The sequence below is a fragment of the Anoplophora glabripennis genome, unplaced genomic scaffold, assembly GCF_000390285.2.
Source record: "Anoplophora glabripennis isolate ALB-LARVAE unplaced genomic scaffold, Agla_2.0 scaffold1203, whole genome shotgun sequence".
Classification (NCBI taxonomy): domain Eukaryota; kingdom Metazoa; phylum Arthropoda; class Insecta; order Coleoptera; family Cerambycidae; genus Anoplophora; species Anoplophora glabripennis.
Window position 1 is genome coordinate 63,943 of NW_019417424.1, and position 21,467 is coordinate 85,409.

Below are 21,467 nucleotides of genomic sequence, written 5' to 3' on the forward strand. Positions count from 1 at the left end.
CATGGTTCATCGGCCGTTACGTGAGAGCGATAAAGAAAGTCATAGAAATCCGTGCGATAGAGAAAGATGGCTATAATGAAGGCATCTAATAGTCACCGCCCATTTCGCCCTTCCACAAATAAGATTCACTTCTTATTTGTCAAGAGCAATTTAATGTAGTTATCATCTAAAATTTAGGTCCTAAATGAACACTATTCGAGGTAATTATGATACATTCAGTATAAATAATTATGCATCTGATAGATACTTTTGCAAAGTTTCAGCACATTTTACCACATAGTTTCTGAGTTATGCTAAAACAAAATTAACTATGTTTAGCATAGGCTTAATGGTCCCGTCTCAGAAAATGTTGTCGTTATGATAAAAACATTGCTGTAGCTAAATAACCCCATTCAAGAAACTGCCCAAATTTTAAGCAAGACTAATTTGTGTAGAAATGTGTTACATATAACAATCCGGAAAGGACTGACCAGCTAGGATTAAAGATATTAATACTCAAACTTTTAAGTTTTTGGTGTGATTATTCACTTTAATTAAATGCGGCAACTTCGCACATTGAAGAAAGGTTAGTTTGCTAGCACGCTGACATTCTACAAAATTTTGAACTAAAACCATTTTTGTTTCAGTTTACATTTTTCGTTTAAAGAGCTAATAAAGTAAATCAAACAATAAGGACGATTCCTGCAAAACTGTTTTAAAAACTTACCAAACAATGGTAAAAAAAGGGTCATACGTGTGAGACCAAACATCAAGAACAACTGGACCCTGCATCACAACCATACACCCTGTCATACAGCAATTTCAATAAACGGGTTTTTCGCCAGTAAAAACATTCCTGTGGCTCCTCTGTACTCACCTGACTTGTGTCTCCAGGGACACCATTTTGAGACACTCGAGAACATTCAAATGACTGTAACCTACCAGCTGAAGTGTCTCAAAGGAATTATTTTGAGGGAGTCAATATTGAATAATAATTCTATTCAAATAAAAACATCAGTCTCATAACTAAATTTACAAACCTCGCATATATAGCAATAGAAACGTGCTGCACACAACATTTAAATTTTTAATTTAAATGTCTCGACAACTACTACAGCTTTTTTATTAATTTGTTCTTTTGTTTTGATTTTGGACCCCGAGGAACAGATTCTGGACCCGGATTTTATGAATTAAAAAAATAAGCTGCTATGGCATGTTTTTTTTTAAATCCTATATTTGTATCATATATAAACGATAATTATTATTATATTATAAACACATTTTCGTTTTATTATATTAATTAACATACAATAATTGTTCTCAGTATATTTTTCTTTTCTTCGCATGCTTCGAACACTCTACTTCCTCAATATCATAATCAATGTTTTCTATTTGCATGAAATCATCAAGTTTCATCGATCGAATCATCCTTGGACTCACGTGGTCAATTATTTGAGTCTAAATTAAATACACGTGTCTTCGTGACACTGTGCACAGAAATTCGAGCATCTCAAACTGTGCTTGCTGTAGTTACACAAAGCATCAACACACCCTCTTTTGCTAGATAAGCACGAAATTTGATAGAGCAATTGGGGAATAGGTGTATCGGTACTTCCTAGAGTATTCCAAAGAAAAAAATAATAAAATAAAATATCTGCTGTAGTTGCTGAATTATTTAAATTATAAACTTGAACGTTGCACACTGTAACTGAGTGGGGGTTATATTTATACATAGGCTTCCTTTGACCATTAGAAACACTTATCAATAATATAAACCTAACCTTTTTTAAGTAATTTTCTTACCCCGCCGCTAGACAAGCTAATGTAACCCCAAATAATGGCGCCCTTTAGTCACAGCGCAGCACATGTACAATTGGGAACTGGTCTCTGCATTGATGTTAAATCTCATATTTAAAGGAATAGTATTTTACGTTACAAGTCCGGTAGGTGACTTATTACATTACGAGTTGTTTTACCGACGAGGCGACATAGGAGCCGAGTCCGGAATAAAAACGAGTACTGTAATAACACCTAACGGCCGTGTATTGTATGATATTTTATTTCATACTGTCTTTCTATTTTTAACGAGCATAAATTTCTATTTTTTCCTCAAAATTATCAAATTTTTGTTTGACATCGCTTGATCTGTCATTTTATAATATTGTTTGTGACATGTCTAATATCACGTTGCTAGGCAACATTTACCGGCTCTGATACTGCCATAGCTCACTTACCGGCCGCAAATGTATCCGGGAAATAGCAATATACCGGACAGTATGAAATAAAAGTTATTAAAAAGCAAAGGTGATGCTCTTTTGTGCTTGTTACTTTTGTCGAGTGGATGTTTGCCGCACAAACAAGTAACCTAGCAAAAAACTGAAACAGTAGTCAATAATGGTAAATGAAATACAGAAAAATAAATAGTATGTTTACTCACATGGTTGTTATAAGTTATAACACTTCTCTGAATTTGTTCCCGTCCAATATTAGCGAATATCAGTCTGATCCTCTTCGTTTTGTTACGGTTGACCCACCCAAACTATCTCCCTCCACATGCACAGTAGGTTGCCAACAATCTTGTTACAAATACATGAATATTACAGTGGTGGCGTACACAAGAATGAAAGTGTATTTTAAAAAACTAATCATAACCGATTATTTATTTGATTAAATAAAAATAATTTCAGATTGAGGAGAACACATATTATTAATAATTATGAGAATTTCCGACCTGTTTCGCAGCAGTTTTCGATAAAATCAGTTTAAAAAATAAAAATCGGAGGATCCAAAATGCATCCAGACTGGTTGCAAGAAAGAGTACCAAAAAATTAAAGTTCTGATTGTACCGAAACCAATAGTCACATAGCGTTAGGTTTTTGCACACATAAAATACATACATATTTTTACTTTTTCAGCCTTACAAGTTAAAAATGGCCGATTTATAAATGTTTTAAAAAATTCTGAATTCTCCGGTTTTTCCGGATTTTCTCAGTTCCTAATTATCTGATTAAGTCGTTTCAAATCTCATTTTGTTCGTATTTTAAATATCTATAATTCTTCTATTGACACCATTATGATTACTTAATTACTTTTTTTATTAACAAATACTGAAAAAAAATGCGATTGTTTTCAATTTTTTGTTTATAAAAAGTTAATAAGTGACATTTACAAGACTAAAACATAACAGAATTAATCTATGGACTATCCTTCAGATGATGACAGTCGGTTTCCTAACAGGATTAATGTTGCAATGAAATACTTTATTGCTTGGCCTATATGCCATAAAAGATAGATGACAAATTTATTTTCTGATTCTAGGTTGAACTAAAAACAGCCATTGATGATCTTAACCAACAAGTTAGTGAAGGAGGTTCGAACTTTAGTGCTGGTCAAAGACAGTTAATATGTCTTGCGAGAGCAATTGTTAGAAATAATAAAATATTAGTTATGGATGAAGCAACAGCAAACGTGGACCCACAGTAAGTAGTTTATTTAAATTTTTTCAGACATTGTTGAAATAGTATATTAATGGGACCTTGAATAAGTTCTGGCAGTTATTTAACTTCTTTCCGTTAATAACAACCCTTGTGGCATTGTTGCCATCATTTTGGGAACGTATAACATCTGCCCAAGTTTGTGAAGAATTTGCACAAGTTAGGGATTTCTCTTCTTGTAAGGAATATTTTCCTTGGGTTTTCCTTGCAATATTAAGTTTGTTAGATATAGACTCCTCAACGTAACTTTCTGCTACAGAGGAGCTCTTCCATCCACCATGCCGCCTGATGGTCAGCACTTTTATTAGCCAATAGAATTGTTGAAGTGTCCCTCATACAATGGCCAGTATATGCTTCTGGATTTGCAATATTCAGGAATGAAGCAACTATTGAGGGTACGTTCGTCAATGTGTTGATTCCAACTGAGAAGTGCATTTCTGATTGATCTATCTTAAAAAAAATCTGTCTTGTGTTAGGCAAATTGGGCGCAGAGAAATATATTTTCTGCATATTTCAACAGCATTCACGCAAAATCCTTCTTCTGTAAGTGTAAAATTTCTTGAAATGCCCGTCTTGGTGTCAGGTATTGAAAGAAGTAGGTAACTGCCAACGTCCTATACGCCACTAATTTTTAAATTTGTCAATTCGCAGCATCGACAGGCACCAGAAACCCCCATTATTAGTGCAACCTAAAATAATTCAAAATTCACTATATACCAAGTAAAAGGTAGAGATATTACCTTAATCATTAAATATTCTTTATCCGAAGCCCCAGTCAAAAATTCTTCAATGTGCTCTTTCCAATACTGAACCTTTTTTTCTCTATATCCTCTCGATTTACTCCTCAAATAAGCAGTAAGCTTGTTATATTTTTTGTAGACTTTTATAATAGCCTTCAACATCGAATACTTCGACCGCATAGATGAAATTGCATATTTATTCTTCAAATTTAAATAAAAAATATGATAGCATGACTTCTTCATTTATTGTCACTACTCTCCGTTTTTCCCTCCATTTGTTAAATTCAGCGAACACTTTTTCGTAATGTTCCCTGGATTTCGCAGGCAATAAATGGAATATTGCTTCTTGGGCTTCCTCAAAAACAGCCACAGGAACACAATTACTTTCTTGCATTTGTACCAAATTAGGATAGAACTGTTTATTGAATAGTTGATAATAAACAACGTACCATAGCATAGCATAGCAGTAGGTATAACAAAACCTACCACGTTTCATTAAGTACTAGTAAGAAATAACAGGTCGTGCGAAGATTTTTTTATTAAATTGCAATAATTCTGACTCCACAAAGATGATTGTGATGTGATTATGGATAAAACATTGTATTGCATTAGTGTTTTAATTGCCTTTTATCCACTTAAGAATATTAAACGCTCGAACTACGTTTTCATGTTTAAACATTCTTTTGTGGATAAAACAGTTATACTTAGATATGTGCTTATACAATAAGTAACTATTCTTATAATTATGAAACAATAAAGTTAATAATAATTACATCTTGAGAATAAAAAAAAATAGTTATGAATGATAAATGTATATTTTATATCATTTATTTAATTTTTTTTGTAGAACTGACTCATTGATTCAAAAAACAATACGGACCAACTTCGAAAAATGTACAGTGATCACTATTGCTCACAGATTAAATACAATAATGGACTCGGACAGAGTTTTAGTCATGGATGCAGGTCAGGCAGTGGAATTTGATCATCCACATCAACTTTTACAGAAGCCTCATGGATTCTTTACAAAGATGGTTCAACAAACAGGCCCTAGAATGGAAGCTACTTTGCGAAAAGTAGCCAAAGATGATTACGAAAAGAAATTTGGCAAAAATGTCACTGAAGAAAATGTAGATAGTAAAAAAGATGCATAAACCGCATATTAAAAATGAGAGCTTTAATAATGACAGTCAATGAGCAAACATTACATCCTTATACAGTACAATGCAATGAAATAGTTAAGTCAGTCTCAGTACCTACTCAAAAATTGCAAATAGTTATTTTATTTATTTCAAACTTTACCTGCCTTTCCAATTAAATGGCAGTCTAGCATCATTTATTATCCATGGCCGATAGTCATAGTGGCTGATATATATAAGATTTTTTTTAAACGATACGTTGATAGATATAGCAACCGTATGATTTATGAAAAATATATGACCGAAATACTAATACCTCATAACCTTCATAAAGAATTTAAAGTTAACCCGTTCTCCAGCAAAAGAAACCACAAAATCTCTTTTGTAGGATTCTTATGGCTTACAAGTTATTAAAATTTCAGGGACAATATATTTTTTGTTTTCTATGTTAGAATAAAAAATAAATTTTCATATTCTGTGGTTAAATCGATAAATTAAAAGACAAGAATGTTAACATCCTTCAAAGTTGCCAATTGAATTAAACCAAATGTATTCAGTGTTTTAATGAAATATGTACATGGTGGGCCAATTTCAATACTTTTTGTTTTTTAAAGAAATTGATTGGCGAAAACCGTATTTTGATTCCTTTCAAATAATTTTTATTTTTGTCGAGGTTTTTTATTTAATTTTATATTCGGAATCCAGTGAAATGTGCAATGTTTCTAGAAGTTCCTCTATATTTTTTAATTTTTAAAGTATACATAAAACTTTCTTTCGGAAACATGTTATTTACTCAAAAAAAAAGAAGAAAATTATAAAGTATAACCACCAGTTTATTTATTTTTTTAATTATTATTTAACTGTTGTATCGCTGATACTTGTTTTATGAAACAATTGAATTGCAGCAAAAAAATTTTTGCTGTCTACACCATTTTTTTTGCATAAGTATCGTATAAAAAAAATTGTATGCAGATTTCAAGAATTAAAAATACAAAGGGGTCTCAAGAAAATAGATTTAGGTTGTAATATCCAAAATTATAAAGAAATATTGCATGTACTTCTGGATTCTATAATGCAAACTATATAAAATACCTCTACAAAAATAACAAATTTGCACTGATAAGATAGTTACTTGCAAGGAGTAAATTACTATGGATGTATTGTGTAGAAGTTCACAAATTTTCCCAGGATGAAGATGTTGACAGATTGTAGAAGTGGTGAAGTGACATCATTATTCTTTTTGTTTGGAAGTCGATTAAGTAAAATAAGTCAGAAATACCATATATTAAAAGTTCACAACAGTCTCTTTTATAACATGTCTGATAGATGCCCCTACTTTAAAAAGTATATGTCCGATAGAGTTTACCCTTAAAAGAAACCCCAAGTGTTGAATTTGACTTACCATGTATTTATATTCGACACTAAAGGCAAAAAAACATAAATAAATTAAATCCTGTGAATGGAAAGTTAGATGCAAAAATAAAGTTTTCATTAACCAACCTGAAATTTAAAGGGAGGAAGCAAATTAGATCAGAAAAGAGAAACATACAATTTTGACAACACCCCCCTGTTATGATTTTTTGACTGTTTAAATTTTCATGTTTTGGAACAAATCACAGTGAAATAATCACATTTTACTGATGATGTGAATAGTCCAAGCATTCTGTCACAGCCTAATGTTAAATTTGCAGAAATTATTACCTGAACAAAAAAAATATAACCGTGTATGAAATTCAATTTTAAATTGAGTTTCTTGTTCTTTAAACTCAATCCAAAATTGCGAACATTGTTTTTCTAAACAAACTAAAAAAATATAGCACCGAATGAAAAATTTTAAATGAGAAAGTTGTAGGTTTTAAAAAGGTCTATCGACTGATTTTTTTGTAAGTATCGATTGCTTTGTTACTTTTCTAGATATATTGAAAAAATCGTTAAAAATCTTCTCTTTTCTCTTCTTCTATAACTCGTTTATGTTTACATTCCCATACTTGCTATTTACTGCAAGCATAGCACGCGGCAAGCCAAAAAAGTACATTTTTGAAAAATTTAAAAATATTTATTATTTTTCGAGATCGATTTTTTGAAAAAAAGGCGCTCTCGCAAATTGGCTAGATAATCTCAGCAGATAGCCCTACAGTAACGATTTTCAGTTTAGTTTCTTCGTAAAATCATGCTGTTAAAAAATGTTGACGATTTTATTAATTTTAAGGATCAAAAAATGACTGAAAAAGTTGCACTTTTTTGGGTATGTTTTTTTCAAATATCTATTTCAATTTTTATTTTATAAAAATGACTTTTAAATAAAGAAACTGCTGACATTTTTTCAAAAATATATATTTCTCTACGACCTTCTGAAGCCGAGATAATTTTTTTATTTAAAAAAAATTTTGAGGACAACATTTTACAGCAATGCGCTTGATGGAGGTTAATGTTGAATATGTTATATTGTCAAAAAAAAAATGGTAGGATATGTTTAATTGATTTTTAGTATTAGTAATTGAGTAATAAACTGAATCAGGCAAGTGCTGAGTGCGTCAAGTGCTGAGTGCGTCAGCTGGACCGGACGGAGAAGTAGGGCGAAGTGGCGCACGCTCGCTCTGAAAACTGATAACGTGCAGTCTAAAAGGCTCACGCTTGCCAAATCTTTGACGTCTTGGCTTCTGGACCACGTACAAAAATTTGTGTACTTAATCTGGGGGAGCTTGACGAGATAAAGACGAATATTATAGTCATTTTCGCAATAGTCCCGTAAATGTTTAGTTTTTATTTAATTCACATTTTCGTCATTTTAATAATTAATAGTTTTGCTTCATTAATCATACTGACATTATACTTGTTGCTGGCTTTTTAACAATTACTTCATTATTTTAATAATTAATTAATTTTGGTGTAAAATAAGTTTAAAGAATTTAATTTATTGACAAAAATATTTAATAATATGTATGTAAGTATAAAATATGTATAAAATTATTACAATTAAAACTAACAAGTATCCTATATTGATAAAATTATTTATTGAATGAAATTCTTTTCTTGGTCGGATTGTCTTTTGATTCATTTTCTTATTCGTCTTTCATATTTTCGTGAAGAATTATGTTGAAAGTATCAAGAGAATAATCGTCAATATTTTCACATTGTGACTCAACAACAGTTTCGTCGAGAAGTTTGTCGAAAGCATCAAGATAGTCTTCGTCTATTTCGATGTTAGGAGGAGTTTCAAGCGCATCGCTGTAAAATGTTAATTGCGTCCTCAAAATTAAAAAAAAAAAAAAATTATCTCGGCTCTGGAAGGTCGTAGAAAAAAATTTTTTTTTTAAATTCGTGAAAAAATGTCAGCAGTTTCTTTCTTTTAAAGTCATTTTCATAAAACAAAAATTGAAATAGTTATTTGAAAACAGCATACCCAAAAAAAGTGCAACTATTTCAGTTATTTTTTTATCCTTAAAATTAATAAAATCTTCGACATTTTTTAATAGCATGATAATATAACTTACAAAGAAAAAATCAATATATCGAAAAATAATTAATATTTTTAAATGTACTTTTTTGGCTTGCCGCTGGCTATACTTGCAGTAAATAGCAAGTATGGGAATGTAAACGTAAATGAGTTATAGAAGAAGAGAAAAGAGAAGATTTTTAACGATTTTTTCGATATATCTCGAAAAGTAACAAAGCAATCGATACTTACAAAAAATCAGTCGATAGATCTTTTTAAAACCTACAATTTTCTCATTTAAAATTTTTCCATCGGTGCTATATGTTTTTAGTTATTTTGAAAATAACGATTTTTTTTAACCATGTTTGCCATTTTGGATCGAGTTTAAAGAAGACGAAACTCAATTTAAAATTTAATTTCCTATACGGTCATATTTTTTTTGTCCGAGTAATAATTTCTGTAAGCATTTCACTATAACTACTATAATACTATACTACTATAATAGATGTTTCAAAATGTGTCCTAAAAGAGCAAGTCACATCAAATATGCCTTTGATAACTATAAATAGTTCATACTATACAGGACTAACCTACATTTAAATTAATTTCTTAATTTTATTATTTTTTTAAATACGGAGGCCTAAATCATTCATAGAATGCTTAATGAAAATTATTATTTTTATATCTACTATTTTCTTTTCTCAAAACCTATTTATCTTGAAAACATCCTGTGTAATTTATTTTTCTTCATAGCTTTAAGAAAGTAACTTTCATAAAATGCAAAGAATAAAATATTTAATAAGTTGCAATGTCACGTAAAGTAAAATACTAATGATAATAGCTACATATATTTTTTTTAAGTTGTGTATCTGTATTGCAACATATTCTACAGAAAATATTTACTTGTAATAAATTTCTAAATGTGTAAAATAGAAAATAAGACCATTGAAGACGATAATTTTTTTATAAACTTGTTGACAATTGATTTTTAACAGAAATTAAATATTTTTGCATATTTAGTAAGTACCAATGTGTAATTTGTTAATAAATTACTTAATATGTTACTTAAGGGGGAACATTCGAGAAGACAGCGGAAAAATAGGTGAATTTTAGTAATTATTATCTCAAAAACTAGGTTTGTTTTATTCGAAAGTATGTATACACGTTGAGGCATACTGACAAATTTCACTCACACAGTATGCCATTCCCAAAATTACATGCAGTTGATTGATCTGAACAAAAATTTCAAAGAAATTCTCAAAATGATGCCCTTCGCAACGTAGGATTTAAAAAAAAACTTTTTTTCACATAATGCCATTTTTCGACCTTAATTTCCGACCTTTCTGAATAGATACAAAAAAGATAATTAAATTAAAAAAAAATCCTACGAACATTTTGGAAACCGTCTTTGAACAGTACGTTTTGAGATAATCACGTTTGAAGTTTGGCACAGAATTGACGCATTTGGGAACTGGGTCGCTCGTCAGCTTCTCGGTAAATCACCCATAACTGTTACAGTTCTTGAAATATCAAGACAACATTTACATATGATATTCTTCATATTCCAAACTTGGAGAATTTTTTTGGAGAAATCGATATTTGTAAAAAATTTATATTAATACATAATATATATTATTTTGAGAAAACTTTTTTTTTACTTTACCGTCAATCTGCAATTCCTGTCTATAGAGTAGGCCCTCTACAGTACTGACAGCATCTTCTGCAGCGATCTGTGACTGCCTTCGTTGAATCCACCCTTCATGGGTCACGTTGTAGGTTTCGACTTTAGTGTTATGCACGCGTTCATTATCTTCAATCTCGCAATGCTGATCAGCATTTCTTCCTACTGTGATGTTTAATGCATTTCGGTAATTTGTCAAAAAAAATTTTTTTTTCTACTCAGATATTCCCCCTTAAATTAAAATCAAACTGATACTTAATCAAGTTTTTGAAATATTGTAATCCAATACTTAATTGTAATAAGTATTATTTATGTTAAGCTTGTTTTTTACATATGTGTTGTATACAAATGTTTGTCAATAAATATTTCAATGTTTGTATGAAAATGTTCTGCTCTCTACCTTTTCAATATTATGCAAATAAAAGTATTATAAATTTTCAAGGAAAGCTCCTGGTCTTAATGATAGGCAAAGATGTGAAACACATATTATTATAAATGTTTTACAATCTAAAGAGAACGGACATATTAGCATCAACCAGTTAAATGTTTACAAATTACATACGAGGGAGATTCAAATATAAACGAGAATGCCCAGATGGACATCTTGAAAGGGCACCGATCGGCTCAGGTTTGAACAGGGAATGTTGGTAGGGATAGGACGAGTGGGGGGATCGCAGTTGACACGGCCCTAAGACCGTTAGCCAAGAAGTGGCAAAGATGAGTGAGAAGGAAGTACACTCATCTGTTACGCAATGGATTATCATAAAATTTTTGACGCGGGAGGGGGTCTGCCCTGCTGAAATTTTGCAGAAATTAGTATGGCAGTTCGCTGAAAACACTCACAACCCTGTGTTTTTTTTGGCACAAAGCCTTCTCCGAAAAACAAGAGACAGTTGAAAATGAATCCCACGATCGGCCTGACAGTCGCAGAAATTGCATGTGTTTCAAAGGAAGGTGATTATGTAGAAATATGAGAAATTTTATCATTAATAAAAAAAATTATTCACGTTTATATTTGAATGACCCTCGTATTATGAAAAAATTTTTCCTGAATAAAATTCAGCTATTTGCTGTCTAATCGATCTACTCCTGGAGACATAATTTTTGTATTATTTGAGAAATGCACTCCTCAATGTCATAATATCTTAAAAAAATATATAACACTCGTTAAATTTTCTGTTTATCACATTAATAATCACTATACTCACTCGACGGCTAAAATTATAGATAGTGATTCATCGCTAGCTCCTGGACTAGTAAGGGGGATGAAGCGTGCCGAGAACGAAAATCCATTGGCGTGTCTGCGTAAAAGGCAACAAGATACAGAAAATAATGAAAAAACATAATAAAACATAACATCTAATATTTTTTACGGTTTGCTATAACCGGCACTTTGATCAATTTTAATTATTACAGCATTTTTAAAATGTCCCAGTTGTGTTTTTTAATTTATAAATCTATTGTAGCCATGGAATTACACCCCTCGTCTATGCTTATGCTATGACGTTTCTCAGGTCGGGCAAATCAAGTCCGTTTACACCCACTAAAAAAGCATTTCCCTATTCCTTACCAAGTGCAAAAGACAGAGATAAAATATAGATCGACGTTCAGTGTAACTCAGTCTATACACAATTAAGTATAGATTCTACCGATGTGCATGGCGAGCGGCACAAAGATAAATAATATTGAACCGTATAGAAATCATTTTATATTTTATACGCATTATGGTAATAGTGTTTTTATATTATGTATTAGTCACTCTTTATAATTTCGGCCGCCGAGTATAACCCAAATTGAATATTAAAAATACTAAAACTTTTAATATAAAAACACTACCCAAATTCTACATTTGCCATAAAAAAGTTATTTATGAATAGCTCACTAATTCACTGGGGAATGAATGTGATGAGCGATATGAGCATATTTTAGAACAATAAATCATTTTTAAAATTTAAAATTACTTTCAATTCCTTATTCAACTTAATTTTCAATTATTATTTACGCACCAAAGTATCAAATTCTACTAATTATTACCTTTCTGGTTTAAACATAAAAATATTCTGATTTAAGTCAAAACTCTAACAGATGAAAATTGACTTCAAATTCATTCACATGATTTGCTATAGAAGATAAGATGACAAATTTCTTGTCTGATTCTCGGTTGAATTAAAAACAGCCATTGACGATCTTAACAAACAAGTTAGTGAAGGAGGTTCTAACTTTAGTGCTGGTCAAAGACAGTTAATATGTCTTGCTAGGGCAATTGTTAGAAATAATAAAATATTGGTTATGGATGAAGCAACAGCAAACGTGGATCCACAGTAAGTAGACTTCTACTTACATTTTTTATATGAAGTAGGTTTCCTGACATACATGTAACTTTGTTTAATGAACTTTTATTCGAAAATTTCAATTTTATTCTACATTAACAGTATTTAGTATAATACAGTACAATGTGCATGGGTATATACCAATTTTTTTATTATAATAAAGCCAAGAAAAGTAGGTTTAAAATTTAAAAATTATATCAATGTGATTTATATACCATCGCTGCAATATGCAATCAACAAATACGAACAAAGTAGCATTACCAAAATCATGCAATAATTTCTGAGTCTGAGATATATCATCCCATTGTATGTCAGATGAAAATGTACATGTTGGGCCAATTTTGAGACCTAAAAAATAATCGACAGCCATCGGGACAATAAAAGTTAAAGCAGATGGAATAGGTCAATAAAATTAAGTAATAAAATACAGGCTGTTCATTATGAAAAATAAAAAAAATAAAATTTGTATTTTGTTACGTTTGCATAATTATAAAAAAACACCCTGTTGAAAATAATCAATAATCATTAATAAACTATTAGCTGATCACTGTTTTTGTTGTTAAATATTGTTGTTCTACGTGTTATTAATTGAAAATTATTATAACTTTCTTCAGCTGATTTATTATGTATATTTTGAGAAATTTCCTAATCTTGGAAATGGCTCGCTAATTATACCATGATATAAGAGAATTTACATATTTAACAACATTCAAATTTAAATAAGATAATAAATTTTATGTCACCCCACTCTTATACATCGTTCTGTACATTTGAAAATAATTTTTAGTCTGGAGTCTTGAAAAAGAAATGAACAAAATGCTTTCAAGCTATCGATAATAGAAAAATCTTCACAAATTCTCATTACAAATTAATGAATGAATTAGCTATCACAGTAATATGATCATTTAACCATCAATTAATTTAGAACCAAATAACCAGATTGAGAATGCCATAGAGATCATTTATAAATATAGTAAAACAGTGGTACCAATTTTGCCAATTGGATAGGTACTCAGGAATTTGCCTCAAATTCATTAAATTTATGAATGTTTATTCCGAATCTGTTGCTTTTTTTTACTAGCCAGATAAGAAATTTAACAATAAATCACTAGTCAGTATTATTTCATTTTTGAATTGAGATTATGTCATGCACACGAGCAAAAGCTATCAAAAAATCAGTGTGAATTAACTCACTTTTTCTATCTAGTACTTTTAATATTATCTGAATAAAACATGTAAAATCTGTTACTGTGGAACGTTTCTCCATAAAGCCGTGTTGCCAGGAAGACATTAACTTTTTTATAGAGGAATAAGTAATTTCATATTGTATATGAATATACAGGGTGTTTGTAAATAAGTCCGAAATATTTTATGGGGTGGTTGCCGAAGTTACTTTGTGAAAAAGTTCATATAAACATAGGTCGAAATATGCTTCGTTTCCCAGATACAGAGTATTTAAATTTGAATTATTTATATATTTTTATTAAGTATTTCAAGGATATTGACTCGAAATTTGAAAAACGTTTTGGAGGGATAAATGTGCATTTTTTGGGATGATCCAAATATTTCTACTTGCACGGGCGTTTGTGCGAGAATGCCAAAACCTTTTCAACAAAAAAAAAATGGTTCGCCACTGACTTTTTCTCGTTTTGATATTTTTTTAGAAATCCGCTATCAATTCTGAATGAAATTGGTCTCTCCAATTTTTTTCGTATGATGCACCATTTTTGAGGAAAAAATTTTTAATTGCCCAAATTTCATTGTTGTCATGGTAACGACTTAGAAGTTATAATTGGAATTAGTTTTTCAAACTTCTTTCTTTGAAGGCGAATAACTCCACAACGAAGCCCAAGAGAAAACAAATTTTTGTGAAGTACTACAACTATTTTGAGCTCCCCTGTACACCTCTTCATTTTTGACATGACCTTTCCAGACACCCTGTATATATGAAATTAAAGCATAATTTATATTTCTTTTTTGTAGAACCGACTCTGATTCAGAAAACAATACCAAACCAATTTTGAGAAATGTACCGTGATCACTATTGCTCACAGATTAAATACAATAATGGATTCGGACAGAGTTTTAGTGATGGATGCGGGTCAAGCAGTGGAATTTGATCATCCACATCGGCTTTGGTTGGATGGTTCAACAAACAGGCCCTAGAATGGAAGCTACTTTACGAATAGTAGCCCAAGACCATTTTGAAAAGAAATTTGACAAAAATGCCACAAAAAAATAATATAACATAATATAATATAATATTATTATATTATCATTATATCCTTAGCTAGTATTTACAATGCAATGACACAGTTAACTAGATCTCAGTACCTACCCTAGTATTGCAAGCAGTTTACTACCTACTTTCCAGTTACATGACCACATATCTAGCTACGTTTAATACAATTACCAATAATCATAATGACTAATTACACATAAAATTTATTTTAATATTTCAATAAATATAGTGACCATGATTTAAAAAACTGTATAATGTGAAATACTCTCGGAAATACTAATACATCATAACCTACAAATATTTAAAACTAAGCCTCTCTCCAAAAAAAGAATCCACAAAATCTCCTTTTTAGGATTATTAATAATTATAGATACTACTAATTTTCGAATGTGACCAGTCAAAGAAGACAATTTTTGTAAACTTGTTATAGCAATTGATTTTTAACAGAAATTAAATTTTTACAATATAGGTATTTAGTAAGTATCACTGCCTAATTTGCTAATAAATTACTTAGCAAGTTCTTTAAATTCTAGTTAAATCGATACTTAATCGCTTTTTTAATTTATTTTTCCTAAAATTTGTAATCCAATACATAATTGTACTAAGTATTATTATAAGTTAAATAAAGTAAAGCTTGTTCTTTACATATTTGTTGTATAGAAATGTTTGTCAATAAATATTTCAATGTTTATATGAAAATATTCTGCTTTGTACTTCCTCACCAATATGCGAATAAAAATATTAATTTTGAAACACATGAATTTTGTTATTATAATATATATTAAAATCCAATGAAAATGAACATACATACTTTCAGTTTACAGTGTATACTGAGAAGATAGTAATGAAGAAGCAGCCAAGTTTTTACAAAAAAAAAGCTCTGTCTCGAAAAGTTTAACTAATATGCGAATAAAAATATTAATAAATTTGAAACACATGAATTTTGTTAATTATAATATATATTAAAATCCAATAAAAATGAACATACTTTCAGTTGACAGTGTATACTGAGAGGATAGTAATGAAGAAGCAGCCAAGTTTAAAAAAAAAAAATGTTCAATTGGATTTAGGTCGGGACTGCATGCTGGCCACTCCATAACCCGAAAACTGACTTCTGATATGTAATCTCGCACAATTCTTATGGTGTGCGGCCTCACACTGTCATGCATAGAAATAAACTCGATGTACAGTACCACATGAACTGCTACAATCTTCTCGATGTACCTAGCACCCGTTAAACCTCCTCTCCTGTGACCGCGATCGCCCCTAGTGATGAAAGCAGGGTCGGTTCGTGCTTCTATAGAAATCGCACCCCAGATCATGCAGGAACTGCCTCCATAAGCAATTCGCTCTTCAATGTAGCATTCTGCAAATCGCTCTCTTGGTCTCTGGTACACTTTTCTTGTTCGGTCGCTACCATAGAGGCATATTCTGGTCTCATCTGAGAACAGAACAGATCCCCATTATTCCAATGTTCAATTCAGATGCACATGCAAAACGCAGACCTGCTTGACGATGAATTGGGGTAAGCTTTAGATCAATTGCAGGTCTTTTAGGGGTCAGGTTATTTTCCTGCAGCCTTCTTACTGTCCACTGACTAACAGCCACTCTTCGCACTTCACGGAGCTGTTGTTGCACTTGAACCGCATTAAGGTGACAATTTCTTAATGTTGTTGACACAATAAAACGGTGATCACAAGCTGCTGTACATCCTTTTCTATGTGTTCCAGGTCGTCTATGAAAGGATTCAGTCTCCTCATAACGTTGGCACACTCTTTGCACCGCTATAAGTGGCATATCCAATTGTCGAGCAACAACTCGTTGGCTAAGTCCATTTTCAATTAAAGCAACAGCTTAGGCAGCTTTTTGCAGTGTAGTATGCATTAAACTAACACACTTTAAAACTACTGAAATTATGAAAAATGAATGTATAAGTTTCAATTGCAAAGGCAATAATATCGATCTGTCTCAAGTTTGTTATTCTTGTTATAACCACCACGTAAATACAATTCATTTGTTTATCGGTTGCTATGCATATAAATGGCAGCCACTCTTGATAAATTTAAGCTCATATTAAAGCATATTAAATTGTCTTTCAAACAGCATATTTCTTTTTTTAATCTGATGAGTAGTTTAAAAAATATGTGTCCCAAAAGTATGAAAACAGCACAATAACTTCCGAAAAATGCATTTTGAGGAAAAATGATTCAGACAAAAAATTTAGGATTTTTCCCTGGCTATTCAATGGCGACCATAGATTTGACCTTGACCTTCAAGGTCAAGTTAATTTTTTCAAATGGGATGCCTTACTTTTGACACCGGAAATGAAGAGCAGAAAATTTTACGTTCAGATATGTCCTTGACCATTTTCCGAATTTGACCTCTGATGGTCATTAAAGGTCAAATCAAGGTCACGCATGGTTTGGCGCGCTGTCTTGAACGAGTTGCAAAAAAATTACCATAACTAACGTTGTAGGATTTTTCCCTGGCTATCTGACGGTGACCCTTGATTTGACCGTGAATGGAATTTCCATTCACGCAAGTTTAGTTTTAAGGCTTTCTTTAATGTCATAATGAATGAAATAAAATAAAAAATAACATTGAAATTTTTGCGTACCCATCTTTTGATGCAATCCACCAATCGATCCAATTTTTTGTAACTTCGTAAAATTGGAAGTGCTGCTTAGCCAGGTGTTCCATGGATCTAAACAAGTAGTAACCCAATGGAAAAATATCTGGTAATAGGGTAAAACATTCCATCCCAGCATCTAAGTATTTTTTAACTTCATGAGCAATATGTGGTTGAATGTCGTTATGTTGAAAAATTACTATATTGTGCCTATACTTACAATTATCATAGCATAGCGTATCCAGATTTCATTGCCAGTGACGATGCGATGCAACAAAACCTTTCTTTTTTGTCATTGAAGCAATTGTTCACAAGTGAAAAATTGCTGCAATGCAAATGCATTTAACGTTTGGAAACTGTTGTGTGATAAAAATTCAACGATTCATCTTGCATTTGACATAAATCTTGGTCAATTAATGCTTCCGATTCCTCATCTTTAAACTTTTTCGATTCACCAGGCCGTTCTTTGCCAACTGTATCGAAATCACCACTTTTAAAAAGTCGAAAACACTACTCACTTGTTTTTATCGATGACGCATGTTCACTGTAAGTTTCCAACAGTACTCGATGACTTTCAGCAGGACTTTTCTTTGAATTAAACAGAAAAAATAAAGCTTCTTGCAAATGATGTTTTGTTGGCTCGTAATTTGACATCTTCAGAGATGAGAAAAAATATGTTGTTTACATTTCAACAAAACAATACATAATAAAAAGTAAAGCCTAGTAACAGAGCTTTGACATGAATCTAGTTCCAGAAGTGCCTGATGCGATATAGTATAACTTACGCATCTATATAAATTCCTCAAAATTAATTCACAGTTCTAGTAAGTCAAGGTGTAAATACTCAATTGGCAGAAATATTTTTTGCAAATAAAATACATATTTTTTAATACCAATTACCACATTGATACATGGAAGAAAACTTTTTTACTCTGATTCTCTTTATAAATGTTTGATACATGACAACTTAAGTTAGATATGTGCATGTATATATATTTCTTTTTTTTTCTAGAAACATGTAATTAGGTTGTTTCTAACCTGTTTGTTTCTTATTCAAAATAAAATAAAACTTGGAAATTGTTATACATAGAAATATATGTTTAAATAACTCGGTTTTCATCAGCATTTCCATACATTAATCATTGGTCGTTGTTACCGTATTGATGGGCTACTTCAGTTTCACAAAAAGAAACCAGTTGAAGTAACAGTAGGTATAGAAAAATGAATAACTTAAAACAACTGAACACCAAATAATTTTCACAAAAATGGCACACATTTTCATAATACAATTTTCCTATTTACTACAAAATCCGAAGTATGGTAATTCCACTGCGACTGGCAATCACCGTCCTGTGGATAATGTTTTTATAATTGAATATATCACGACACATAATCAAATAAGTGCAATTTTGAAAAAAACTTTTCTGGGCTCGAAGAATGAGTAAAATGAAACAAGATGATTCCAAAAGAAAAAAGTCTGCTCTTTCCAATGATGATAAAACGAATTTGATTGGAGGAAAATGTTTTAAGCTATTTAGGTTTGAATATTCACAAAATTTAAAGCATAAAATTCAAATCTTATGTTTAATAGCGCATATCTTAACAACAAAGTGAGCTTAATAGCTTATAATTTAGCAGCTTAAAATCAGTAATGGGTTTAGTTAGCTTACCAAAGCATATATTTCTAGATCTCGTTTCAAAGTTATATCGACGCTTTAGTACGAAAACATGCTTCTTCATCTTCATCTTCATCTAGTGGTTGATCCTTTAAAAAGTCCCATAGCACTGCGGCCTAATTAGGCCTATTGTGCGACCCACTACTAGTCCTATTCAGCAAGTAGATTTGTCCTTTTTACAAAGTCCAAAAGCTTCCTTGCTGACACTTCTCTCAATTCCTTGGGTTCCAAATAGGGTCTCCCAAGGAGCGTCATTCTGCTACGTGCAAATCCCGGGCACTCGCCCAGGATATGCAGAGAAGTTTCATCCGCTGATTCACATCCTCGGCAGACTGGACTGTCTACAAGCTTTAGCTTATGTAGATGTTTCCTAAAGTGACAGTGTCCCGTTATGAGTCCTGTCACTCTCCTGAGCCGGATTCTATTCAAGCTCAGTAGCTCATTCGCTCTTCCCTTCGAAGGATACTCCATAAGCTCCTTAGAATGGCTATGTCCTGGCCCTGAAGTCCAGTATTTCCTATGTTCTGTCTCTGTCCATTTGCACAGAGCCGGCCTGACCACACTGGGAGATGTGCTACAGAATGGCACCGGGAAAATGAACACTGTCTCGGATCCCTTCCTAGCAAGTTCATCCGCTTTCTCATTTCCACAAATGCCTTTGTGCCCTGGCACCCAACACAGTCTGACTGTATTGTTGGTGGCCAGTTCAGTCAGCATTTGTAAACAGTCCCACACCAGTTTTGAACTTACCTTGTGTGCGGCTAAAGCTTTAATTGCAGCTTGACTATCAGAGAATATATATATATGAGTTTACGTCTATAACCTCTACGTACATGCTACCTCAAATTAAGCTTGGAGAACATGCTAACTCAGATCTTTAAGTAAAAACATGCTATCTCAGTGTGACTAGAAATTTAAGTTGGCACATTGAATGATTGAAACCGTTCATTTATAATAAATTTATATAATATATTTTTCAAAAAGTAAGGAATGTTTATGTTCAGGTACACTGTTTATTTTATTTTTTTATACAACATTTTTCAATTAATTTTGTTAAGTTACTGTTATAAACAACAAAAAATTGTTAATTAAAAAAATAAAATAATATGCAGTATGCTGCAACACGTACATTACTCGACGTTTTTTGAAATAACGAATTATAAAAAATATAGTGTATACCTTAATCCTTAATATATAAAAATGTTTGTTATTACTAAAAATTATTCGATTTTTTTCATACAAGTTTGCTTTGATATAAAAATTAATAGCGCACTCTTACTTGATTTATAGTCACTATACTGTTAATAGAGTTAACATAATAACCAGAATATAAATATAATGTATAAAGTTGAATGATATGTATACATATATCGTTGTGACGGGCGCATATGATTTGCAAGTGCACATTTTTGCGGTTCCCCATGCACACGTTTATCATCAGCAGATCATAAAGTACCGGTAATAAAAGTGTCGCATACCTGCATTTCATTTCCAAAGTCTATGCAAGGACACCGCTACCTTGTTTTTATTGAGGTGCAGTAAAAACGATTCGGACCCGGAGTTTAGGGCCTAGCCTGGTCCACTATATAATTCTTTTTATTGCAGTCTCCTTAGGCATACAAAATTATTTTCAGAATAAATTGTGCATCACAGATTTTGTGATAAAGAAAAATAAGTGTATCAAAAGTAGAGACTATAAATCAGATAAGAGTATGCTATTAATTTTGATATCAAAGCAAACTTGTATGAAAAAATATAATAATATTTAGTAATAACAAACATTTTTATATATTAAGGTATACACTATTTTTTTTATAATTTGTTATTTTAAAACACGTCTAGTAATGTACGTGTTGCAGCATACTGCATATTATTCTATTTTTTTAATTAACAATGTTGTCGTTTATAACAGTAACTTAACAAAATTAATTGAAAAATGTTGAAAAGAAAAATAAAATAAACAGTGTACCTGAACATAAACATTCCTTATTTTTTAAAAAATATGTTATATGAGTTTATTATAAATGCACGGTTTCAATCATTCATTGTGCCAACTTAAATTTCTAGTCACACTGAGATAGCATGTTTTTACCTAAAGATCTGAGTTAGCATGTTTTCCAA

The 21,467-nt window shown here is 31.4% G+C and overlaps 1 protein-coding gene across 2 annotated transcripts in view; it reads left to right on the forward strand.

The window, feature by feature from the left end:
- The window catches only part of LOC108914744 (probable multidrug resistance-associated protein lethal(2)03659), a 66,260-nt gene extending 59,209 nt beyond the window's left edge, over window positions 1-7,051 (forward strand). For both annotated transcript variants that reach the window (XM_018720615.2, XM_018720616.2), the window contains 2 exons: window positions 3,298-3,458; window positions 5,061-7,051. In XM_018720615.2, the coding sequence (XP_018576131.1) occupies window positions 3,298-3,458; window positions 5,061-5,367 (468 nt within the window). In that variant the 3' untranslated portion in view covers window positions 5,368-7,051. The remainder of the gene's footprint in view (window positions 1-3,297; window positions 3,459-5,060) is intronic.
- The last annotated feature ends 14,416 nt before the right edge of the window (window positions 7,052-21,467 follow it).